This window comes from Diorhabda carinulata, chromosome 1, assembly GCF_026250575.1.
Source record: "Diorhabda carinulata isolate Delta chromosome 1, icDioCari1.1, whole genome shotgun sequence".
In the NCBI taxonomy this organism is placed as follows: domain Eukaryota; kingdom Metazoa; phylum Arthropoda; class Insecta; order Coleoptera; family Chrysomelidae; genus Diorhabda; species Diorhabda carinulata.
Genome location: NC_079460.1, coordinates 34,007,319 through 34,035,240, shown reverse-complemented (window position 1 = coordinate 34,035,240; position 27,922 = coordinate 34,007,319). Strand labels below are relative to the sequence as shown.

Sequence of the window (27,922 nt, the reverse complement as noted above, 5' to 3'; positions counted from 1 at the left end):
TATGAATTCTGAGTAAACATAGGTGAATACAAATCGTCATTCTGGAAAATTACTTTTTATTACTGATTATAATTGACATTTTTGTTTATGTGCTTCTTCACAAATGTAGTGGAGTTACAATTTTCAGACATGTGAATTATCCATTTTAAAATATATAATAAATTCAACTTAACGAATTTCAAGGAATATTGATTTTGTTATCAAAAAGATAAGTAGACTTCAATTTTTTTGAGAAAATTAATAAATGATTTTAGACATTCACTTAAACCTTTAAGGTTATCTTTGAAGGAAAAAAAGTTATGTAATATTCAGAATTACTGTTTATTTTCTTTTATATAATACTTAACACTAAGTAATCTAGTTGCTTTATTTTCAGTAATAAATTAGAGGAGGGAGTTTTTCAATAAGTTATTGCACTGGCGTGGGCGTCAGGATTGTCATTTGTGCCAGCACCGCACCCCACACTTCGTGGAATGGTGTAACATACGAAATCAAGACGAAAGATTATAAATTATAAATATATTATATATGTATATAAAAAACAAATGGAGTTTTATTTTTTAAAAAGACCACCATCACAATAGCTACCGACGCGACACTATACTTTTCGGTAAAATTGATTTACTTCATTTTTTATACATCTCGACTATCCTAACAAGTCATATTTATTTGAAAATTGTAAAAATAAAAAAGGAAAAATAAAACAAATGATTAACAGATGCGTAGCTATGCCAAAGTCTACCATTCACTAGGTAACAATCCGTTAATTTTAAACACAGCCTCGCAAAGCCATAAATACTTTAAGGTATCTCAATTTTTTCACTCAAGTAATTCACTAAATATTAAATATGTATATGTATAATATGATACAGTTTGTCTATCAAACATATGTACAATTTTGTATATATAATCATTACAACATAATACAATTCATATTTTGACAATCTACAGTATGTACAAATATATAAGATATATAAATATATTTTTTATCACTTTTATTAGTCTGATAACCGTCTCGAAAGAAGTACATTGCACCACTAAAGTTGCTCCACAAACTTGCTCAACTGGTCTTGTGGAGTCATAGTCGGCACTTCGTTATTTGAGTCTTGGTTTGGTGCTGCAACGGGCGAGGCGTGCGGATGAAGGGAATTCGAGTGATTTTGACTCAATAACATCTCAGACGCTGTCGCGAGATCGTGTGGAGAAGGTTGAGGACCTCGAGGACTCGCTACTGTCTGGTTTCGAGGACTTGGTGCCGTGCGCGAAGACGGACTCGGTTGAGGGCTCCTGAAAATAAATAAAATATTTTTAATTGAGACAAATCACGTAAAGTATTCCTAATAAAGTGTTTAAAATTTTAGGTTGGTCCAAAAACAATACACTTGCAGAATAACTGAATAATGTTTTCAAGGTTAATGCACTTGTGACAGAAAATCAATTGTATAAAATTATAATATGAAATGAAAATTTAACGGACTGGTTACTGTGAACTATGAAATATAATTAGGAAGTTTCGACAAATAAGTACTGTATTTATTATATACTGGACTTAGTGAAAATTACCCCATATTTGCAGATGACACCACTCTCCTCGATATTTACAAATAGAAAACAACTGAAGAGGTTATAACTTTGTACTTATTGTAAATGTTGAGAACAGGGACTAGAAATCAGTGATATTTTGTTAAAAAGCCAATATGTGATAGCTTGTTGCAAAGGATTATATATTTTTAAAATTAGGAAAATTTGTAATGGCCAACAAGGTGTAATTAAAAAAAATTATAATTGAGATTTTATAAATTCTGCGACAAAAGTGTGTCCTTTGTGTGAATCCTCCAAAAAAGATTATCTATTTTTTGTTAAAATAAATCAGGTAGTTAGTACTAATTTATACCTTATCGGAGGCGGACTTCGAACACTTTGCATCAGTTGTTGCTGTTGCACAGATATGCCTTGTCCCTGAGGTGGTCCCATTACGCCCTGTGGCGATGGTAAAGGTGATGGCGTTGGTTTCAGACCTTGCATGGGTGGGTATTGCTGGTCGCCAAACGAATTGTTGTAGCCCATATGTGGTTGCCTGATACCCGGTAGCCTCTGCTGATAAGTTGGACAGGCACCAGGCTGTTGGAAACCAGGCTGTTGCTGCTGCTGCTGCTGTTGTTGAGCCGCCGCCTAAAAAGAATGATGGTTCAAGTTATAGTTTGGACAATCTTGTAAAAGCATATTCGTCATTTGCATCCTATCGCAAAATATGTACATCAATTTAATTCAATTCTTAAAATACTTCATGGTAAGTAACAATTTCAGATACCTTGTGAGCCAAAAACATCCCGTTTGAACAGCTTAACCTATATCTATATTGATTAAATTTATGTACATAAGTTTTTAAGACAGTCCTTTTGAAATATAATATGATCCACACAAGTTTTTTCAACTTAAATACAGGATGAATAAAGTTATTAGTGACTGGGATCCAAACAAATAAATCTTAGTAATATTGGGATATTTTATTCAATTAATAAAATGGAAAAGTTTAAGGTAAGTAGCTTTCAAGAGGTTTTATTTGGAAATTATACACACAACAAAATTTTTCCAGTAATGTGGTGTATAGGTTATTGAATTTACCTTTCAGCAAGAAAGATTCCAAATTGTTATGAATTTTGAACTAGATTTTTTATAAGGGAACAAACAGGTGTTAAATATCATGGAGTGGCTTTTGTGGTTTTCAGAATGAAAATTAAATAATTATAAAGGTATCAGCTTGATGAGCAGTTAAGAAAATATTTTATAGATCAGGAAGAGAAAACTTCTTAACAAATGGGAGAAATTAGTGAATAATATTTGTGATTATGTCCTTAGAAAGAAAAAATAGACATCAACTATACAAAAGGGCTAAGTAATAATCTTACCTGTTGTCTCATGGCGAGGATCTGATGATGTTTGAACCATTGTTGCTGTTGCGCCATGGGCTGGCCCTGTCCGGGACCTGGGTTGAGGCCCTGTGGTTGTGCTTGGTTTATTAAACCTGCCTGCATTTGCACCCTGTTTTGATGTTGGGTTGCATTAGGTTGTTGATTCAAGATATGTTGCAGTTGCTGCTGGGAAGGAGTTGCACCACCTGCTTGTTGTATTTGTGCTTGCTAGAAAAGAATTGACATTTCAACAAATTAACTAATTGATTAGCTCTTTTTATAAATAAAGCCTTAAGATACAATACATTTTTCATTGTATTTCTTTTTAGAATAATTTAAAAACATGAATGCTACAGTGAAGCTTATGATACTGCCATTAAATGGTACCACGCCTATTATTTTCACATTTAACCATTTTCATAAGTTTGAAGGTGGCATTCATTTTAGGAACGAAAACGGGTGATTACTGTAGTTATAACTGAGCCTCAAAACATAATTTAAAAGTTAGCTACCTTAAAAAAACGTTTAATAGATTCCATCTTATTGTTGTGCTATACTTTGTATTTCATCTTATATTAAGGCTTCATTATATAAAAAATTCATATTAATTGAGATGCAATCACCCCATTCAATCTGAAACTCTCCGCAAATACAAATATGAAACAATACTGCAAACTGTAAGTAAAGAGTATAAAATAACTATGCTGAACTAAAACTGAAATAACCCTTTCAGTTTGAATTTAGTATATTTAATTTATAATCTAATAAAGTGTCTAGTAAAATTATATAAAAATTACTAGGAAGTTGAGACAAAAAATTATTAAAAATTAAAATTATGAATATAACTTATTCCAGTGATTCAAAAAATTGAGTAAAACATTTTGTGATATATAAATATTGAAAAATTAGCAAATTAAAAACTGAGAGGATAAAGTCTTAATATCATTTTTTGAGAAACATATTGTTAAGACATTAACTATCTACCCACAGAGTAAATGTTAAAACTACTTAACTTATTCAATTGAACATAAGAAATCAAGAGACTACACAAAAGTAGCAAATAGTGTGCAGCTTGGGTATTCACCTTTCATTTTCCTGAATGGAATAGTGTGGACTTATTTTTATGATCTATTGTTTCTCCAAACATGATAGTTGTCGAAAAATAGCAAAAGAAAAATTTGTATAAGCGGAATATACAGTTTTGAGAAAAATGAATATGATGTCATCTCAAGATATAATAACTGAAAAACATGAAATTAGAGTCAGCCATATTAGATATCTTTTTTTGTTGTAACATAGTTTATTAAGTGATTGTTTCTTACAACAAACTTATGTTGGTGAAGTTTTATTCAGTGAAAAATTGAATCAAATGTTCTCTTCTCAGGGGCTAATATTCCTTTCTCTGGTATTAACAACAATTTATAGAACATATGTATGAATACACATAGTAAATCTCTAAAGGTCTCAGCTACATCCGTCATAACATCCTACATAACACAATCATTGCTAACGAAAAAGTTCTCACTTCTGTTTGTTAAGTTTAGAATTTTTTGGGGTGAGCTAACAAACCAGTTTTTTATTATATCTGCCATACAAGTTACTCCATTGAGAGACATGTTTCGTGCTAATCATCAACCTACAATAAGTTGTATTTCATGAACAGGTTTTCTACCAGTCCCAATACACTTGCATTGACAAAGGAAGGGAGAATTATTATAACAAATATAATAAATAATTATGAGTACTTAATTAAAAACTATGATGAGAGTTTTCAGGAATTTATGTGAGGGACCCTCCTGACGTTTTTGGCAAAAATTTTTAGTTAATTTCTTCAATCATTTAGTAAAATATGTAACAGAAAAAAAATCAAAAATAACTGACTCAATTTTATGCTCTAAAGTGTATAATAAAAAACAAATCAAGTTTGGTTATTTTTACCTTACAAATTACATGTTAAGGAAGGAAAATCAATAGGATCTGAAGGAATTGGGGCAAAACTATAAAACTCTGATGTTGTAACTCGACATTTTCATTCTGAAACAATTAAATCATAAGATGAGTATTTATCTTGATTTTTTCTTCACTTAGAATACAAAGTATAAATTCTTCTAAATATCCGGGTATCCACAAGTTGTACTTCTCAGATGAACCAAAAATCTCAATTCAGTGCCTATAGGTTGGATATAGTTAGGAGGTGTGATTATTCCATTTACCATCTTCATAATCTATATTGTTGTATTTAAACTTGTTTTCATTTCAAATTCAAAATACAAAATTCTCCAGTATCTATCTCAATTCATCTTTATGTAGTATATTAGCAGAAAAACTAACAATCCCATAATTTGTACATTCCATATACAAAACCTCAGTTTATTTGAAACAATCCCAAAAATGATTTTTCAACTTTGGACTAAAGTTCCATAAAGTCAGCGCACAGAGCCCGTATAGCAAATGCAACTAATTTAACTTCAAACATATAACATTTTGAGGTTGAGAATAGTTCATCATAATGAACAGTTGGATCATGTATTCCATAAGTTGATGCAATGCCTATAGGTCAATTATCTTTTTTCTTGAAAAATTGGTTGAGAATAATTCAACATAACGAAACGTTGGATCATGTTTTCCACAAGTTGATGCAATGCCTATAGGTCAATAAATTTTTAATTGGTTCTTTTTATATCTGAAACTCTACTTTTCTTTTCAAGTATTTAAAGATGCATGTTTCATCATGTGTTAATTGGAATTTGAGCAGCTTCAAAGCCAGATCATGTACATACAGCTCTGGTACATAAATAATAATACATTTTTTTTATTGACTATGATCCTTCATCTGTCTATTCTTTTATCTGGGAGAGATAAACGCCTACACACTAACTCTTGATTACAGCTAAATAAGTCATTCTTGATGAAAAATGTCAATAATTAAAGTATCATGTCCAAATATAAGTAATAAAATATTCAATAAAATTTACCTGTCTCTGTTTTATAAATGCAGCCATTAACTGTGGATTTGACTTAAGTATCGTCAGAATTTGCTGTTGCTGTTCAGCAGATTGCGGCGATCTTAAGGTTTGCATGAGCTGTTGTAACGCTTGTTTCTGCATCATGTTTCCTGGTGCACTAATGGGTGTAGCACCTGGTCGAACACCAGCTTGATTCGTTTGCATGGGAGTTTGACCCATCTGACCTGGTTGCATGATAGGTGGACCTTGTTGTCTAATACCCGGCGCTACCGCACTTGGATACCTTGGTTGCCACTGTTCCATAGGTAAGAGGTTACCACCACCTGAAACCAAAATGTCAAATATAGAGCAGAATAATCTATTCATTGCTGGAGGAAATTATAGTTTGAGCTTCTCAATTTCTAAACAATTAAAGAAACAGTTGGAGAACAATGGATAATAACAACTAAGTCTAACAATAAAACCTGACAATAGCACTGTGAACTGTTTTCTTCAGGATTAGTTGCTTTTTCACTTCCTTTTATTTTACTTGGATTTCCAAGTATAATGGTAAATCCAGATAGATATATCTTTTAGGTTCTAGTCTTCTAGCTCTATTCTCCTAATTTTGTTGCCTCATGTTACAAATGGTTAGGTTAGGTATCTAGTAGAATTAACTGGTAACATGAGGGATATTCCATATTCAAGAAGTTTAAACTTAAACTTCTCTATTTTGATGATAAATGTTTTGTTTCTTACTCCATGTTGGACGCTTCATGTAAGGGCACAGAAAATATATGGAGAAGTTCAACATTTTAAAATGTGATTAAATCAAATTACCACAACTTTAAAGAAAAATATTAAAACCTGAAACAAGCAATTTAACATGAGAAAAATAGAACAGAATGCACAAAGGCCTATAAAAACTAAATAGACCAATGAGAAAATGTTATTTGGTGTGATCAATCAAAATCGTAGAAAAGGAATATATAGTTAGTAAAATTCGAAGAGACCTTCAGATGGATATCCAGTAACTACAATAAGGTAAACTTTTTGGAACTATAAATTGATTTATATAAGAGCTCAAATTAGTGACTCACTTTGCCCAGCTCCAAGATGTCCCATGCTCCTAATTTGAGGTGGAGGCATATTTTGTACAGGCACTTGACCAGGACTGACTTTACCATAACTCACATGCGGAGCTTGCTGTCGGGCCGCCTCTTCTTGAACCTGCTTCACTACTTGGAGTACATTAGCTGGTGGAGTTTGAGCACCTGGTTTTAAACCTATACCAGGTTGATGTGGAGGTTGTATTCCCATTGCAGGATTAGGTAAACCTGAAATAAATTATACATTCACCTAATAATTGTAACTAAAAAAATATGTAATTGTGAAAATGGTAGTTCAAACAGATCATCTCAAAAAAAATATTTAAAAAAAAAATTAACAATGTAGCAAAAATGATGAGATCTATGAAAATATTCTTCTATTTAAATTATATTATTGGTAAAGCCCTACTGCTTTAATTTAGAAAAAAGCATTAATTGGAAAAAATAAGAAATATGGAGATTTCTAATTGAATATTGTAATTCAATGTAAACATATGAAACTATTATAAAAATACTCACCGGCATTCAAAGTATTTGCTGGACTAACAGCAGTAGGTACCACCGATGGTACTCCAGCAACACATATTGCGATATTAGCCGCTCCTGGGCATGGATTCGTTGTTGGAGCTGTTCTTGACATCACAGCCATTCTTCTCCTAAGTAGTTGCGCCTGTTGATACCTGAAATTATGGAAATTAATTATATATATATATATATATGTATATATACTATATACACATATAAGTAATAAAATAAACCACTGTAACTACTGCATTCTTATAATTTTCAAATGATTTTTAATTGTGTATGTAATACTATAACTGACAAAAAAATTATATTCAGCTATTCAGAATTTATAAAAATTACTTAAACTGATACATTAAATGTATGAGATACCTTTACTTGAATAATGAATTACTTTTCAATGATATATATTTTCATAAAAATATAGTACTCACCTCTGTTGTAATTGTTGTTGCTTGAGTTTATGTTTAATATTAGAACAAAATGGTACAGGACACTTGGTTTCTGGGCAGTGTTTAGCATGATAACAACAAAGAGCAATAAGTTGTTTGCAAATGGGACAACCACCATTTGTTTTCCTTTTGCACAATTTGGTGTGATTTGTTACTCGTTTCATCTTTTGACAGCTCGGCAATCGACAATTTGCATCTCTGCATTGACAAGCATGCACCAATGAATGAATACAACGCTGAAAAAAGGTATAAATCATTATTAACACTACTTACTATATAGGACATTTTTCAGAGAACATTGTTGATAAAATTATTATTATAAAATCCTTTATTTTTTTACTTGCAACAAAAAAAAATTGAATACTAAGGAGTAAAATTACTACGCAAAACATCACATAAGTGATAATAATACTAGGGAGTTAATCATACGCATTAGTATCAGAATTTTTCCAGAGAACAGATATTATTCATTGAAACAACACATAATTGTAAACTTTATCTACCTGTATCGATAATTTTCGTGCTTCTCCAGGATTGGCTTTGCTATCACTTGGGGAGCTTCCATCGTCTATGTCCAAACCAAGTTTCTCCATCTTGTGAGGATGACCTTCTTTTTCATAGCATTGTATACATAAGTCAAAATCTTCACATAAGGTACAATGATACCTTGTTTCCACATGTGCTTTACAACTATTACAAGTATATACAAATTTATCTTGACCTTGATTATGTAATTCATACAACATAGACATGGTGCTGTATTTGGCTCTCCTCAATGAAGAGAATTCATAATGTTTTTCTCGGGCGAGCGTTAAGAATGCATCTCGACCATCCATTAAATCACAGTTTATAAAAGGATCAGGATCCTGAATTGGCTGTAATAACAAGATAAATTCTTCAAAATTTGGGGACACATACATTTGATGTATAAAAAAATTTCTTCTAAGGATTAGTAACATAGTGTGCAAGAAAAAATATGTTCTTCGCATATCTAATTCTTGAAAGATTTTTGTTTTTTCATAAATGTGATATAGTGAGAATTTGAAAGAAATAACAATGGTCTGAGTGGATACATTTTTGCATACAAAATCAACTAAGTTCATTAGCAAAAAGTAGTTATTCATTATATTCTAATAAACATTATAAAGTGTGAAAATCATTATTTGCTAAAAAGAAATATGATCAATTTTAGTATAGGATGTTATAATGACAAAATTCATTGACAAATTTGTAAAATTGAATACACTTTACCTTTAAGCTAGCAGCGGACTGTACAGTATGTAACCTAATAACAAAGAAAACTTCTTTATGCTTTTCCATAGTAGTAAAAATTTTGGCAGACAAATCATTGCCAGTTTGGGGAGTATTGGATTTCTTGCTGTTTTTTCTTTGATTTGCTTTTGACTTTGTACTCTTTTTGGCTTTCTTCTGGCCCTTTTTCTTGCCATCAGGACCAACTTCACTTTCCTCCATCGAGGAAAATATCTGAAAGATAATGAAAACATGAACCAAAAATACAAATGAATACAAAAAAATTTGTCCAGACAAATTATCAAAATATCTATGTAGCAAATCAGTAAATATCAAATTTGTCAAAATATGATTGTACTTTACGTACTTTTGAGATTAAGTAAACAAATTGTTGATGCTTTGGATCTTTAAATATATTTGAGGTCAAATACTAACAGTTTTAGATAAATCATAGTACCCAAAGAATGGTAAATGCAACAAAACTTCCTACGATAAAGCTGCGGTTTTATATGCAAATATTTTTGAATAGATGTATTGCTTTATATTTCCTTAAAGTGCAGTGTTAGCCCGTTTTTTTGGATTTCAGTTTTCTTTTTTTTTCATAATGTGTTTCCTGAATCCAATGATCACTTCATAATCTTCTCTCGTGGCAGTATTTTTCTATTATTTCACTCACCATTTTTATCTGATTACATTCTAATTGTATACATCTGTATCTACTTTGGTTTTTCATTTTTGGAATTATTATTTAATACCACATTTTACTTTTTATTCAGTATATATTGCCACTATATTACAATAGGTTTTATGAGCTCGCCTTCATCTGATAATTTGTCTCTTTCATGTACTCTTTTCCATCTTTTTCAGACATTTACAGTTTATTTCCAATGAGTGATATTTAAATTTGTCATAACATTTTCCTATTTATTTTGCTGTTTATTCCCGTTTTTATTCATACTCGAATCATTAGCACTACTTTAGGGTTTTTGTGAGAATAAGAATACTATTTATTATGTACCCTAACTGAGGTATCTGTTGTGCTCTAACTGTTCCTACTGAGATATTTTGTTCAAGCTATAATGAATAGGGGATAGTTTTATAAGCATTCTCTGACTTTTCTTTGTACTTACCGCAGCCTCTGCAGCTTCAGCCTGTTTCCTCTTCTCTTCTTCCTCTTGATCCAATTCTTTTATGCTCTCTTCCAAAACATTTGGCCAAAAGTCACCCTCAAAATATGGAAGATCGGCCGCCGATCTTAAATTATCTTCCATGGCTTGTTTAAGAATGTCCTAAACAAAACAATATTATGTTTTACATTTATTATAATGTATATATATAATATAATACAATACTATTTAAAAACGGAAATGTGGCTGTTGCAATAAAATTCTTATCATAATTAATATTCACAAACCTTATAATCCATAACTATCCTTTCAATAATTCCTTTATCTAACATCTTCTTATACCAGTCTTGCAATCTCTTAGGTTTTGGTATCTTTTGGTCCGGAGGATGGCAATGGAAGATGTAATCATCACCTTCCGAAGGAGGGCAAGCCCAAATGTGAGCCATTGTATAACCTAATTGTTTAACGTAGTCCATATACCCTAATAAAATCTCATGATAAACAGCAGTCCTAAATTGTCTCGGTTTAAAAAAGTGAACAGAGTCCAAATACGCAATGTAAACTCGTCGCGTATTTGGCGGTGGGCACTCGGAACCGTATTCTTGCACATGCATACCGAAAAAGCATACATCGACTCCGTCAATTTCCTCAAATGCAAAAAGTGCTTTCGCTCGGTAAGGAAAGTCCCCAGCTAGTTCACCACTTTCTACGAATTTACCACGCATTCCCGGTTTAACTTCAACAACTTTTTCCGAACTAGAAACTACTCGTATCGACACTTCACCCGCGCCGGCCTCTTTCTTTTTCAAAAATATGTTAACCCTATTTTCGATATACGTGCCCAAGTTTGTGGTAGGTAGACGTTTCGCGGTAAACTTATTTTCTCTCCTCTTTTGTCCTTTAAACTTGAAGCATTCATCACAAGTGAAACCTTGCGGCCAAATTGCTTCTATGTGAAGAACACATATTTGATGGAGTTTTCGCCCACAATCCGTACAATGCACAAATGCCTCCATCTCTAGGTGGTCGTTTTTCATTTCTTTGAATTGATCTTTCTTTATTGCACTGTAGTAACAAAATTGAATTTAGAAATTATATTTGTAAATAATACATTTAAATAAATATCAAATATATAGGTCAGAAGACAACAAATTATAGAATAAAAGATAACCACAATCGGATGAAAATAAAAAGCAATTATACTAGAAATGTGGAAACTACTAAGCACACTGTTTACTACCACAACTCCAACCCTCACACACCATCTGAGAGTTGTAGAGGTATTTATTACAAATATTACCCACAGCTCCAGAAATTACGGTGCTAATATATAAAAAAATAGAAAAATGGGGTAACAAAAAAAAACTATCTAATCAAATAAATACTATAGGTTAACACCAGTGAATATGCGCACACAATGTTTCTAACGCTATCTGTTAGAGAGCACTAGTAGCAAATGTGACGACAAGAGAACAGAAAGCTTTTTGTGTTGTTCAGTTGTAATTCTCAAGGAAGTAATAACATCCGTAGATGCCATCATTATTTGAAGATATTGGCTGCTTTCAACATAAGAGTATGGAATGAAGCTTAAGTATGAATGAATTGACCATTCACATTACTGAACATTTTATTATTAATAATGAGTGGATCTGGGGTTCAGAAAATCTTCACGGGGTGGTATAAGAGCAATGAAACTTAGCTAAATTGAATGTTTTTTGTAACATTATCTAGCAGAAACCTCATGCGTCTTTCTTTATAGTGATGTAACTGTATCTGGTACTTAATTATTAATAATTAATACTCTACAGCTACAGTTTTCTCAAATGGAAGAAATTTCCATTTTTCAGCAGCCGTCTAACTAGCATTACAAAGAACGTGATTCGTTAACGCAAGTGTACAAACTGCAAGGGGCCTAAAGAGAAGTACTGATCAACATTGAGAAGAACTGTGTATTATCTTGATGTGTGCCTAATGATAAATAAAATAATGATTACACGGTACATTGCAGACTTATGTAAAACTGAATTTCTCTTTAGTTGAGGTATCATCTACAAGTGCCAGTTCAATACATATTATAAAGCATTGAAGCCCTGCAAGACAATTTGAAACACCTAGCATATAAAAAAAATTAAAGGGAAATTATCAAGTTTCAAGACTTCAATACAAAAAAATTGAGTAAGTGACTGGTCATTGAACGTAAGATGATAGAAAATTTCTTAAAATTGTTGGTGTGTACTTACGTTTGAGTGTGAGTTGGATCATCTCCCAAAGTAACAGTATCTCCTTGAATATCATTAAAACATTTTTGACAGAAAGTATATCTATCAGAAGCTAGTCCATATGCCTTCAAACTACTAAAATTGGAGATAAAAATAACGTCAATATAAATCAAAGCAGAAGTAAGATAACAAAAAATAACATTTTTGAATATGTATCCACAATGTATTAAAATTATATCTTTCATGTATATACCCAGTGACAAAGTTTTACACCCAGAAGGAAAATTTCTTATATTGATCGACAAAGCATCATGCAGGAGACCAAATGGTCAAACAATGAGTTTTTGGTGATTACATGTTGATAATAAAAAGATTGATATACTCCTTCAGGGCGTAACAATGCTTTTTTTTTCAATACTAAAATAAGCAGAATTCATTAAAACGTTTTACCTATTCTGATAACTGAAGTACTTGGCATCTCTTGGTATAGTACAAAGTTGTTTTCCATAGCAGCATAAAACTTGTGGATTAAAGGTATATTTTCTTCCACAACAATAACCCATTGATTGCATCACTGGATCTATTTCTTGTTCAAATACTTCTGATAACTGAAATTTTTAATAATAGTTCTTGATATTTATTAAAGCTCCTCATTTTAGGCTTTTTAGTTCAGTGTTATCATATTGAAAATTATAGAAAAATTGATTTACGTCATCGTGGTCACATAAGAAGTATTACATTTGACAATATAATTTATAACTCAAATGACTTAAATTCGTCAGAAATAAATTTTTTGTAAAGAATTCATGAGATAACAAAGACAGCACTAAATTTTGTTTGCAGTCCTAAAAATTCGTTATTTTTAATAGTTAACTATAATTTCAATGCTTAATTTTAAGATAATTTACAAATCAAAATATGTACTAGAAAAATTGGAAAAATTTAAATGTAAATATTTAGAAAAGAGAAATTCAAACTAAGTTTACCTTTGTACAGTATCTATAGACTCTACTAGTTTTCTTGTTGTAAAGCCAAGCATTGTCAAACATTAGCCACACGTCATCCACATATTCCCAAGGATCGGCATATTGACCTATATCTAATTTTCTTTTAATAGTAGAGAGGTCCATTGGTCTCTTAATAATATCAAAATAATCAGGAATACCCAGTGTCTGAGGATCTACAGGTTGTCTAAATGGTATGCTTTCTGGATCTTGTCTAAACAATTTTTCCAAAGTAGGCATCAATTTTTGACGAAGTTCATCCGGTTTGAACACTGAAAATTCAATTGGGCATAAATACATGCTCGATATGACACGCAAACATTTATTAACAAAATCACAAATTTTCTACTTACTTTTCTGTTTCTTATCACCTCCTGTAGCAATTGCATTGGCAGTGTCATTGATGGAAGGCTTAATATCAGTAGAATTTTCAGACATATTTGATTCTTCTTTGATTAATCCAGGCTCCTCTTTGATTGACATTGATCCATCTATAGATTCTGATTTAATTTCCTGTTTAATCTCCTGTTTCATAGTCTTACCACTGTGATTTTCCATGAAATTTTCATGTACTTCAGGTTCTTCTTGTTTGATATCTGTTTCCATTTTCATTTGATCAAGTTTCCCTTTACTACCCCCTGCTGGTGGAGAGGGAGAATCCTCATCTCGTCCTGCAGCCGCAGTAATAGCCGCCATTTGCGAGGATAATGAACTCTGTCTGGGAGCATTCAATGCAGCTCTTTCTGAGCTACTCATACCTTTACCTAATAAGAAATATAATAATGTATTTATGTAACAAAGAAACTATCCATAGAAAATGTATGTTTATACCAAACCTTTCCTTAATATTAAATTGTATCTTAGTTTAATTAAAAACTGAAATGGTCAAAACTCACCCATGCTAGCTGCTAAAGCTGAAGGAGAAGCTTGTACAGGAGTAGCAGGTGCAGGTGATGTACCCCTGGAGGAGCTAACAGATTTTGGTCCAGCGTTAGTATTTAGAGGCATTGTTGAAGAGTCAGATGAAGTTGTTGGTATTCGAGAGGTATTGTTTTGAGCAACATTCTGTTGATTTGATTGTGAGAGATTTTGTTGTGGTTGTTGAACAAAGCTAGACGGTGATGGCGGGATTCGACTTTGTTTTAACATATCACTAAATGGATTTGCTTGAGAATTTTGTCCAGCTGGGGATACTTGGGGCAAACTAACTGGTCCATTACTGGTAGCTGGGAATTGGCTATTTGAAGTACTGTTATGCGTGCTACCCTGTGAAAGAGGATTTCCGAATGGTGAAAGGCCTGGATTTGATGTAGTTGGACTTGGTCCAGGTAAACCAACTGCATTGGGTTGTTGTTGATTTTGTTGTTGAGTATTTTGCTGCTGAACTGGAAACATGAGTCGGTTACCTGGTGCATTTAATACTCCTAGACCACTAATAGGTGGCCCACCTAGAGCAGGCGAACCACTCCTTAATCCCGGTTGCTGCTGGTTTGGTTGTTGTTGACAAGGCATAACATTCACAGGCACACCTGGTCGCGCTACAATACCTGCTAATAAAAGTTAAGCATAAAAAGCTGATTATCTATTTATCCTGTTTATGACCAATATTAATGTAAAATATAAAATAGACCATACCTTGTATATTTGGTCTAATTTGTTGCTGTTGCTGTGATGAGTGTTGTAATTGCAACTGCAGTTCTTTCCTTTTCAGTCTTTTTTCTTCTAATTCCTTCTGGATCTTGTAAATCTTTTCTGCTAAGAGATGGTAATATTCTGACCTTGAATTAGCCATTTCATACATGTCACCTTCAACTTTCCGAGCATATGCCACTAAATTATGCATTCTCTTATCTAATAAAGCTTGAGGATCAGGCGTAGGAAATATTGCCTGCACAAGCTTGTGCACTAAATGGTTCCTGAGATCTGGAGTAACATGTTGGTGCCATTCTTTTGTTCCTGTTACAGGTGAAGCTGTTACTTGTCCTGGCTGTAAACCTGTAGGTAATTGATTCACTAAACCTTGATTTGCAGCTTCTGCACCACTAGCCAACCCAAACATAACATTATTAACACTTTGTTGGATACTAGCAGCTGTTTGACTAATTCCTTGAGCTTGAGCAGAATTGGAAGGATCACTATTCAAGGGTAGAGAAACATTGGGTGCAGCAGGTCCTGTTGGTCCTAATACCCTAACACCTTGCATGTTATTACCAATATTTGGTAAAGCATTCCCGGAGTTAACAGATAATCTCAATCTTGGTTGGCCTGGATTTGGTATCAAACCTGTAGGACTTGGCCCTGATGCTGTTGTAGGACACTGAATTCCAAGGGCATCATATGCTCTGCGCATATCTGTTGCGGAAGGATTTGAAGATTGATTGTTTAGTGCAGCAGTTGCAGCAGCTGCAGATAAAAAAATAAAATATAAGCTTAAATATAGGACAACTATTTAAAATACAGTTTTAAGGCTCACAACTCCACATATTTTATATAATTTTGACTTAGTTATAAAGAATTAGACGAACACTAATATATATATATATATATATATATATATATGACAGTTTATTGCATTAATAATTCCAGTCTACAGACTCGGATTTTTTAACACACTATTATGAACAAATTGAAGTGGAAATGAATTAAGCCTTAAAAATGTGATATACATTTTGACAGTAACTTACCATTTGGATTATTTCGATTTTTATCAGCTTGTTTCAATGGCAAACAAACAGGACAATCCGTCCTCACACAATTTTTCCAATGATTAATTATTTGTCGTGATGAACTGCAATGTGCCACTGAACAACTTTTCCCGACATTACATGTAGTCATGTGATTGAGAACATTTTTCATGGTTTTGCAATGGGGTAATGTACAAGACCACACTTCTCCATTTGCCTGAGACTCCCTCCTTTGGCATTTATGGGCATGAAGTAGAAGTACTAACTGTTGTTGTATCAGTTTCCGTTTTTCTGGATCTAATTAATGAAGCGATTTAATGCTTATGTTAAAATTGGTGCTTGAAGCCCCGTCTAATCAACATTGTTATGAGAAGTTTTTTTTCATGTGACTAATTTTTTATATATAGAAAATTATTTGAAACTACACTACAACATTCAAAGGTTAATCTCCAATTTGTGCAACGGAGATATATATTCAATTATTCTGGATGTAAATAGTTAATTGAATTAATCTTTGTCAAATGTAGCAAGCACTGGTTATAGCCATAATAATAAAAAACTTGAGTATTAACTGAAAAGCAATATGGGTGATGCCAGAATTTTTTTTGGTTTAAGTTTAATTTTAATCTGTGAACTAATCTATGCTTATTCAAGTTCAATACAAATGAGCACTAACATTAGCATAGTAATTTTACAATATACTATATCACCGTAACAAATTAACCTACTCAAAGGTCTTTGGCTTCACGAGCCTCAACATCCATGGTCTTGAAGTCGCTTTTCAGAACTTTTCATGAACTTGGTGACATTTTATTTGTGATCTAGTGACGAAGTACTCAGTTACAATTCTTCAATTTTTTATTTCTATCTTGCTCAGCAATAATTTTGGTATAAAATTTAATCTCTCAAGGAAGAGCAATATAAGAGCAGTTTTTTCCCTCCTTTCCCATATTCTTCCACTCAGTATAAAATACTTGACCATTTTGTAAACTTGCATAATCTTATGCAAACACTGTTTGTTTATATTGAATTTATATTGTGTATAGCATTTTATTTCATGATAACTACCAATCTTCTCATGTTACAGTAGCCAAAAATGATGACTACAGCTTTTTGAGTAGTCTGATAATAAACTTGTTTATAACTCTAAACCAGAACAAATAGTAACTTGATCTTATTTATATTGAATTCCTCAAATGTTAGATCAGAAGGTTAATTTAGAAAAATATTATGTTAGGGACATGTCTGAAATAAATATTTGAAAGAAGCCCTTTCCATATAAAAAAATTGACTGATACATAAAGGAGAATTGACCAATAATAATTTATCAAGTGCTTTACTAACTATTCTGTGTATACCTAATAATGAAAAGTAGTAGAGGAGCTCAAGCACGGTAGTCAGTTATATTATGATAATCCAACAATATTTACCAGTTGAAGGTGCTGGAGGAGGCGGTGCAGAAGGTCCACTGGGGTTTTGAGTTGCTTGTTGGGGTCCTGGTTGAGTACCACTTGGAGCTCCAGATTGTGGCTGAGCTGGTGATGGAGCAGGTGGTTGGGTTTGAACTATGCCACCTTCTCCACCACAACCTGGAGGAGGACCAATTCCCGTTCCTGCTGTTGTCTGAGTAGTGCCAAAACGAGGGCATGGATTTTGAAGATTCATTTTTGGTTGTGGAGTTACTACACCTACAAAGTGTAGATTTTTTAGTTCAAAAATAACAAAGGTCAATCTAACATCTACTTTTACAAAATATAAGACAACGAATTAAATAATATCAATAGATTTTTATCTATTACAGAATATAGAGATTAATTATTTTAGATTGTCTCTAATACTTAGAAAACTATTGGTCATTAGTGAAAGGTTTGAATTTTTTAGTATGTAATATCAAATGTAAGATATAGTTATCAATGTTTATTGAATATTGATAGCATATTTTATGTAGCTTAGATATTAAATTACATTTTTAATTCTAAGAAGTGTTTGCATTTCTACAGGTTATATTTACTATTGAATATATCATTATTTTATTGTTGAACAAATTGAATATTTAATATGTTTTTAATAAGTAAATTTAAAAATATGTTGATAACTTTTATTTAACGTTTTATGCAAACAATGAAAACTAAATAACCAAAAAGCAAGTCTGCATAACTTTACAGATAAATTAATACTTCTAATCACCTTTTGCAACTTTTATTAACTTGGATTTGCAAATTTACTAAACAGTGATTCCATTTATTGAGTACAAGGAACTGAGAAATCTTCAGTACTCTTTATTAAAGTATTAATTATTCCAATTGTTAGTTTTTCCCTAATAACCAATTTCTATGCAGTAAGAGATATAGTGACGCTAAAATTTTTATTTGGTAATTAACTAATAGAAGTGAAGAAACACACAATTTCTAGAATATGTTCTCTAGTAGAATTACAGCTTTAGCAACATTAAAATACTAAAAAATGGATTAAGTTCCCATAACTCCCTCAATTATCTAGACTTGTGGCTAAATATGATAATTTTATCACTTGATGTTTTATATGAAATTGTATGAAAATGGTTAATCCAATTGAAAAGTAATTATCCATTTTTCTGATCTTTTACTAATTCAAGCTGTTCATGTTTTAATGGAGGGAGTTAAAAATGAAAATTATCTATACTTTTTATGAAATCCATTACCTAGCAGTAAGTTTAGAAACAGGAGAGTATGAGAGAAACTTAATACATATTTTTAAAGCACTGAGGTAAAAATTAGTAGAATTGCGCCTCTATCAAGTTTTCATTTCCTATTAATTAAGGAGAACTGTGTATTTGACGCACGTTTTAATAACCAAGTTATCGTCTTCAGAGACTGAAGGTAAACACCAGTTTACTTGGTTATTGAAACGCGCATCAGACAGTGAGTGTTGGTGAACCGTGTATTTGGACATTTTCAAGCTGACCAATAGTACTAACCTACTACATTATGAAATACTGCAAATATTCCTTCACCACTACATTATAACAGAAATGTCAAATTCCTGATAATTGTATTTCAGCAACATTACGGTAAATAAATAAAAATTAAGTACTCTTACCATACTCACCTACTGGAACACCTTGATTAGCAGAATTTTGATTTGCATATTGGGCATATTGAGGATTGCCAGTCATACCCTGAGGTCCACATAGTGGTGGTCCAACCCCTAGTCTCGGTCCACCAATGTGAATTGGAGGCCCACGTTGATTTAAATGCATACCAACTCTATTCATCATGGGTCCATTTGGTAAAACTTGATTTACATTATGATTGGCAGGATGTTGAGGATGACCAGGTGCAAACATGTTAGCATTTGCCAGTGGTTTGTTTATGGTACTGCTCACAACCAGCCCTCCTCCTGCCATTCCACTCATTGTGCTCATATTGCTACTTGTCATTATCATGTTACCACCACTGTTATTAATTCCTAAAGATCACGGTGACAATCATTGATCTGACAATTTAACGACAAATTATTTATTCAATAAATCCAGTAGTAATCTAATAATTAGTATTTAGCCCTACTAAGTAGTACTGGTACTAATTGGATGGACATAATGATGAAATATATGAAAACTAATTTTTTATGTAATATCCCTAAAGAGAAAAGATAGCAACATGGAATATAGAAATAGCAGTGGGAGACAGAAGTGCAAGATAGAAAACTAATTGAAAAATAAGGACAGTGGAAAAAGTATGAAAACAGTAGAACTAAAGATAAAAAAGGGACCAGATTGAGTATAAAATAGCTGGGGGAAATGATACGTAGAAAAGGAGCAAGGATCTGAGAGAAACAGTTTCATAATAGAATAAAGGAATTTTAGACCATTACAGGGCATAAACAGCGGTAAAAAATAAAAAATTGACAGCAAGCATATATCTTCGAAACTGGTCAAGTTATCATTTTGTTCTCAGTACTTTTTCACATTCTGTGTTGATATGTTGATTATAAATTTAAGAATTTTGAAGATTTGATAAACACAAATGGAATCATTATATATTTCATGATTCTACACTGTTGAAAGTTCTGGATCTATTGACATGCTTAACAGACCTTTTACTATGAATGTACTAAAATAAAAACATTAAGGATATAGTTCAAATAATGTGGTTGAATGAAAGGGAAGTACTGGTATCAAGAAATTTCAAAAATTACATTCCTTAGAAAGAAATCATAATAGCTAATTATTATTAAAAAAATTAGACAGAGGATTTGACTAATATTCTACAGCAAATAAAATTGAATAAACTTGTATCGTTATGAAATTTTAATGTAGGTTTCATTAATCAAGTAAACAATTTCCTCTCAAGCTCTATCTCATTGAAAAACATTCTTATCTATACATTTACCAAAATATCACCTTAGTAAAATATTCTGTTTATAGTTTTGAGTATTTGAAAAAATTTGCTGGATATTTGCTAGTATATGATGAAATATTGCTTACCTTGAACTGAACTCATAACTTGGGTAGAATTACCATTGTTTGCCATAGACTGAAGACCTGTATTAGTTGCGATGCTGGATGGTAAACTACCTAGATTCATTTCTACTACACCACCCTTTGCTACCGATACATTAGGTGGTGACTGAAGATTTGGGCTCTTATTACCCAATGGCCCAGTAGTGTGTTGTAGGAGTGGCCCAGCTAAACCCTTATTGCTCTGAAACAAAATAAATGCACTTTATATCAAAATATTTTTGGATCCAATAAATATTAAATAATGGCTAGGATAAAAAAGGCAAATTATCTTATTAAAAACAGAATAAGAAGGTAACAACAAATTGGAATTCTGGTTACCAATGCCTACTTTTCAAATGTTTCCTTGCAAATCATTAACAAAGCATTCCACTACCTCTTTGTAAAATTCAAAGTTTATATTTGTTCCTTTGTAACAAATTCTTATAGCATAATGCCCCCACACTTGAGGAAATAATGATCAACTTTGATAGAATTTTTCAGAAATATATAAGTCACTAGTTTTCCTTTCATAATTATAAATTTTTATCTCAGCAGCATTGCCATAAAGCCAACTTGCATCTCCATTAAAAATTTTTGGACCAAGGACATCCATTTCGTTTTTCATCCTCAACAGACTCATTTCCACTTAAATTGGTAATACCATTTGTTAACAGTCTTCCAAGTTAGTAACAATATCACCCGGAAAGATTTTAGCATTTAGAGATTCTTTAACAGTGTTTTCAATTTGAAGTTCAAGATCAATGTTTTACAACAAAACTCTGCAAACAGTAGAGAGAAGGCTATAATAGCAGACTGGCAAGACAGAGCATGTTTAAGCTTCTCTCTGCTAGTTTTAACATATAAGGGTATGAGACATACTAGTTGAAATAGATGAAGTCTAAGTAATTACTGCTAAAGAAGTTCATTCACCAAATTCTTTGATCAAACTTCATACGCAACAATGTATATACAGTGTAACCCCAACCTAATCAATATTAAACAATAGAACTATTATAAAAAAGACAATTTTTATAAACAACTATTGATTGTGAATATTCAAGTACTAAAAAAGCAATAATGAAAAAATGTATTGACTAGTGGAGAGGAAACAATTTTATAATATTTGTTGATAAATAACAGCAATAAAATATGAAATCAAGTCATATCACAATATAATGTCTAGCATGAAAGTTTTGTTCAGGAACAAGGTAAATATTTAGGAAATATATTTTAGAAGTAAGAAATTGGTATTCATCAAATTCAGACAAAACAGCAGGAAGTATCTTTCAGAATTTTAAAGATAGTGAAATTTACTTAAATTTAGTTTAAATTTTTGTATAAGTAGTTTTGGTATAGAAACACATCACATACCTGTTGTAGGAGATGATTGAGCTGCATTTGTTGTCTAAGGTTGTTACTGTCAGTGTTATCTATACCATTTTGTAAACTACCTGGTCCTGGACCTTGAGCAGGTGGTTTAGTACTTGTCATGTTATCAGAAATACTTCCCCATGGTGATGATGACATAAGTTCATCTGGAAGATCATTTTCCAAGTCCAGCATGTCCATATTGGATAAAACATCTAAAAATCGTAAAACATCAGTAAACTTCTCTAATAACATCAAAAATCTTTGTTATTTGGTAACTTAGTACTCTCAAAATCAAAGAAGATTGATTGTGATAGAATCTCAAAAAAACTCCTGAACTCAAAAGTAATCTTAATATTAAAAAGGGTACCAACAGGTTGATAGCTCATGTATGTAAGTATTTCAACAAATAATAAAATAACAAAAGTGTAGTATCTATTACATCTTGGTTAATGTTTTTGAGGCTCAATTCCAAACATTATTATTACACAGCTTTCATTTTAGTTACAATAAATTTATACAGAAACAGGTACAAAATTGTTAAATTCTAGTAAAAATAAATAGAAAATTCTAAAATATCGAAGTTTTAAAATAATGATGGAATGGGCAAATAGTTCTTTGTGAGATCAACACAAAAAGACATTTACATATGACATGCGGAGCAGGTTAAAACATCTTCATGCAATTAGTACACTTCTTTTATAATAAAAATAAGTACAATAAAAATTTTTTAATTGTCAAACTAAGAAAGAAACGCCTCTCCCGCTTTCGTCCGTAAACATGCTGTTGTATATAAATAAACACAAGTAGAGTACTATGTTGGAAATATATATTCTGAAAAACTTACCGGATGAATCCGATGGCCCCTGAAAAGGGTCCAATTTTTGCCTTTTTGCATTAGGCGGCCCATCTACAAGGTGATCGGCCATGGCAAAATCGGTGCACTCTGCTGTTTACCAAGCCAAAACCGAGCACTGGCCCAATGCTACGGCTGACCAAACTAGCAGCACTGTAATCCACTATTTACTGTAAGTCAAGTAACAAATGCATGATTTGTGGGCAAAAATATGAAAGAAACATAGCAAAACAGTCGATGTACCGAGTGTTCGAGAGTCGATGCATCTCACAAGGCACATATTTATCGAATAAAAGTCAACCATCAGTCATTATGAGTATCGACTAATGCGAATGGTCGACTATATTTCGCGACTGCCTTTCTCCATCTTCCATCGGAACTGCACAATGATCTCTAATTTAATCAAGCAAGTTTTTCAACTTTTTCACTAACTGTCAAAAATCGTCACCAAAATTAAAACACTATTATATTATCTAACACTGATTTTACAAAAACGAACCTTTATAATGAACATAAGACAGTATGAGAGAAGAAAATCATCTGAATTTCTACGCGACTTCAAACAGGCAAAATGGCGGCTGTTGAAACTTTTTCTACGCTTGTCAGAAATTCTCTTGTCTAATAAAACCTGTTTATTTGTTCATTGGCCGGCCACCATCACATGATTGAATCCCTTAATATCATTGGCTTGAGAACTCCGGAAGAAATGTCGTGACGCAGCGTCCGTCGTCATCCGTGACGTCACATACGAATACACGGAGAAAACCGAATGTAGATTAGAAAAACCTTGAAGGCACAAAGCAGAAACAAAACATGAAGATTTTGGAAGATGATATAAACAAAACGAAGTATCAATGTACGTTTTCTATAAGCAAGTTGTAAATTTTCATACTTATATAATATCAAGTTTTTTTAAGAGTTTATTTTATTTTGCACTTCACTTTTCAACAAATAAAAAACAAAAGTACTCTAAATACAATCATTTTAATTCGCTGTCATTATTTTATTTCTGAGTACAAGGGAAATAATTTTAGCAAATTTTATTAAATTTTTTGACAAGGAATATGACAAAAGTAGGGTAAACATATACCAACCTAGGTAAAATGTGAATAGAAAGTGGAACTGGAAAGTGAGAAATGAGAATAGTGAAAAAGCATCTTCTCTGAAATTAAGTATTGTGAGTGATAATTGCTGAATAGGAACTACCACTAATTATTACTAATGGTTTTACATATGTATATTATTTTTATGTTAAATTGTGTTGTTTAATAACAAAAGTTATGGCAAGTACATTTATAAAACAAGCATCAAAAGATCTACAGATATACCAGAAATATCTGTGTAATTAGTATTCTATAAATAACTATATACACATATTGACAATTAATTTTATTTTATTTTATGTAATCCTTGTGTTTATTTTTTAATTGATCGCCTCATCTTTTAAATTTCAAAAAAATATATGATATTCTATTCATTCATAAGTTAATTTTGGCACTAGTAAAATTGAAAATATATTTATTTGTGGACTTAGAAATTGCTGAAACTATAGCGTGTCCCAGTTTTCATTGCTAAGATTATCATTCATCATTGTTTGATTGATACAGAAGATTATGAACAAAAAACATATTCAATACAAAAATTTACAGATGGAATGTATCACATAGACGATACTGAGATTCTTGAGCTTTTCCAAAAATTCTAAAAAAGTTGATGAATTACAATTCCAGGAATATTCTTCATAATTGGTAAATCTTTTACTTTGACTATATGTTTAAATACTAAAGGCAAACTTACATAACCAGTCAGGTAATTTGGCCCATTTCCACTATTAAATGCTGAAGAAATTCAGTATAACCAATAAAATGGAAAAAAGAGCAGAAATATTGAGCGTTCGAGATGGAAAAATGTTGAAAATGATTTTAGGGCTCCGAGGGATGGGATAGAACAAATCTAAAGGCAACTATGAAATAAGGAATAATTGAGATTTAAATCACTGGACCTTATTGGTTACTTAGAAATATTGTAGATTCAAATTCACTCATAACCAAACAGGATAAAAGTATTTATGCTTTATGTAATTGGTAGAGCAGCATATGATAAGATTAAATATAAAATTTATAAAATAATTACTTGCAATGAAATGAAATGAAAATTCCAATATGATTGGGAGTGTTGTAAAAATGATATTTTGGATGTAAATATTCTATCTTGCACTTTTTGAGAGCGTCTGGTCACCCAAAAGTCCAAGAATAGAGTCATAAGTTTCACACAAAGGTAGAAAAACATCTAATAATTTGGGGATCAAAGGCCATAAAAACTTCCATGTTTCAAAACTTAAATACTATGGTAACTATATCAAACATTTCGACTACTATGTGTATTAAAACTGATATACATTTGTTGAGCCAATTTACTACAGTGTATCATTTTGAAAGTCACCATCATGATTTTCGGACCTTACACCAATCGATTTTTTTGAGGGTTTCTAAAAAGGAGGCTCTGTCTCAGGACATTTGAGAAATTCTATCTGAATGTATATAAAAGGTAAAGATGAAAAAAATCAAAATTAAACAAATGAATAAAAATATATTTAAACTAAGGGAGGTACAAACTCATGTATTTAAAAAATCGTCTAACCATTTCTCCAATTCTTCGGGATTTTCCGAAGTTTCAGTAATCTCTTTTTCAACAATTGTTGGAGTTTCTTCAAGAATTAAGTTTTCCTGAATTGAAATTGCTATATCTTGTGTAGTTTCACTTTTTGTAGCATCTTTTGATTTTGTATGATTATTTGTTGATATTTGATGATTTTGTTTCGACAGACTACTACATCCATCATTTGGTTTTATACACTTTTTCAAAAAGTTTTCAGATTCACTATTCATATCATGAATTTGACGATTCTGAAAAATAAATGGTAACATTAATGTAACCTATAATAAGTATAAACTAATATTCTGAATATAAAGTATTCTCTCATAATTACGTATACACCAATTCTGTAAATAATTTTTTTGGAGTGAAATACCTTTGTCACTATTTGAAATAGTGATATGTAAATATACTACTTATTGGTCTGAGAAAATGAATTATTGAGCTTAAATAAATAATAAATGTGTTGAACAAAGGTCCCAGATTGAACTTAGGCAAACTACTTCTTGCAATGTACATATTTGACTGAAGAAATCATTATAGGAGACAAATTGTTAATATATAATTGGAACAGTTCACTAGTATTCTTGAAAACCTATTAAATTTTTTCTGAAGAAAAATTGCATGAAGAATTTGATTGGACGTTTTTGACAAATTTGTATTGATAATTATATATATATATTTCATATTATTCATGAGAAAAATCTGCATTATAAATTGAAATGACTTACTGAAAAATAATTTTCATCAACTCCTACTCTTTTATAAAAAGGAATAGTCATCAAATTTTCTTCTAATTTTTCCAAGTTTAAACTGAACAATCCATCAAAAGTACTTGATTCAGTTTCATTAGTCAACAATTTATCACTTTTAGTTTGAAACTGGGTACCCTAAAAAACAATGACATATATATTTACCAAACATATTGGAATTACACATTGTCATAATATCTAGGGATATATATCTACATACTTTAGTTATCGGTACACCGGCAAGAATTGAATATTCCATTGCACCATCTTCATTCTCTAGATCATCTTCATATCTATGCCAATTTGATTCTAAATTCGGTTGTAATTTTGTAGGGACATACTTTGAAATTTTAGTACTATTACCTTTGTACTTTCGTTTATCTTTCACATGTTTTAAACCTCTAAAAAATTTGCTATTACTCCCAAATAATATAGAAGAAAACCAAAAATAATTCAAGATTGAATCTATCAACAAGTTATTTACTTTATAAGAGTTACAATACAACTAAATCTTATTTTCACAGATGAAAATTTGTAGCTACAGCTTTCATAGTAAAATCAGTAGATTCTACAGAAATACCAAGTGAATTTTACCTATCTTATTATTGTTAGATAATCTACTATTGCCACTAAATGATAATGTAGAAAATTTTCACATTAATTTGAATTAAGAGACATTCCTTTTACACGAATCAGAAAGATATAAAATAGTATTATTTCCTTACCGAGATTTGTGCGAATCCATTTTTCAGTGAAAATTAATGAGTTGGTATATTAATATAAATAATTTTTGAAAATTTCTGTTTATATTCTCTGTCAATTAGGTAGGTAATCACAAAAATTGATACCTGAAAATTTAGGTTAAGGACTCTAACCTTGAAAGTTAATATCTATATAAAAAGTAAAATATCTATGTCAACCATAGAACAATAATAATTCAACAAATCTTAACTACATATAAAATTGTAATAGCACTTTCAATGTATCAATCGGATATTTGAAACTATAATATGTAATCCGCGAGTGAGCTTTTTAACGTGATAAACAATAAGTTACTCTAAAATGAAAGTTGAACAAATCTAAGTCAAATCTTACTTAATATCATACTCAAATGATTACTAATATACAATATCTTACTTACATAAGGATAATTGTGATTTTATCTCAGGCAACCAGTAGATTGCATTTTTATGCCTATATCTTTCCGTAATTACTTATGAATTTTCTTCAAATAAACTTGGTGGATTCGGAAGTATTTGACAGAAGAAAGTGATTCAATCTCTGGTATTGTATTATCCACGAGTAGATTGTGGCATTTGAAGTGGTTTCTATAAATGGGATAGTCTTTAAAGCTTTCGGCTGTATTTGGGGCTCTTAGCATTCACTTATATATAGGAAAGGAATCATTCGATAATCTATGCTTTCCTTATTATGTCCTATGCCCATAGTTATGTTACCTTATGTTATGCTAAGCCGTAGATGCATTTTTGACCTAGTTCACTCCATGGCTGATGAGGAACATATATGTAATACTTCTATAAGAACAGTTTCTATAAGTGGAAGCCGTTCCGACTAAGAAAGAC

General features: G+C 31.5%; 2 protein-coding genes across 17 annotated transcripts; both read right to left on the bottom strand.

The window, feature by feature from the left end:
• Positions 1 to 307: 307 nt before the first annotated feature.
• On the bottom strand, positions 308 to 23,594 carry LOC130895614 (CREB-binding protein). Of its 16 annotated transcripts, none has more exons than XM_057804212.1 (24): positions 22,924 to 23,550; positions 22,080 to 22,291; positions 20,694 to 20,910; positions 19,316 to 19,675; positions 17,659 to 17,916; positions 16,229 to 16,525; positions 15,180 to 15,947; positions 14,441 to 15,094; positions 14,087 to 14,308; positions 13,898 to 14,035; positions 13,527 to 13,816; positions 12,991 to 13,148; positions 12,562 to 12,675; positions 10,609 to 11,386; positions 10,325 to 10,483; positions 9,195 to 9,428; positions 8,447 to 8,818; positions 7,926 to 8,179; positions 7,486 to 7,646; positions 6,958 to 7,194; positions 5,888 to 6,201; positions 2,910 to 3,140; positions 1,895 to 2,172; positions 308 to 1,287 (listed from the first exon to the last, which is right to left on the bottom strand). In XM_057804212.1, exons 1-24 carry the CDS (start codon positions 23,003 to 23,005, stop codon positions 1,038 to 1,040), a joined length of 7,038 nt encoding a protein of 2,345 aa, XP_057660195.1. In that variant the 5' UTR covers positions 23,006 to 23,550; the 3' UTR covers positions 308 to 1,037. The 16 variants fall into 16 exon arrangements, with proteins under 16 accessions (XP_057660195.1, XP_057660279.1, XP_057660112.1 ...); XM_057804296.1 differs by having other exon boundaries at positions 14,441 to 15,091; positions 17,659 to 17,910; positions 22,924 to 23,537; XM_057804129.1 differs by having other exon boundaries at positions 14,441 to 15,091; positions 19,307 to 19,675; positions 22,924 to 23,531.
• A 1,914-nt stretch (positions 23,595 to 25,508) lies between these two features.
• Positions 25,509 to 27,221, bottom strand: LOC130896354 (uncharacterized). The gene is made up of 4 exons (XM_057804414.1): positions 27,065 to 27,221; positions 26,560 to 26,740; positions 26,319 to 26,477; positions 25,509 to 25,838 (listed from the first exon to the last, which is right to left on the bottom strand). The coding sequence occupies exons 1-4, from the start codon at positions 27,082 to 27,084 to the stop codon at positions 25,548 to 25,550; spliced, it is 651 nt and encodes a 216-aa protein (XP_057660397.1). The 5' UTR covers positions 27,085 to 27,221; the 3' UTR covers positions 25,509 to 25,547.
• Between the last annotated feature and the right edge of the window lie 701 nt (positions 27,222 to 27,922).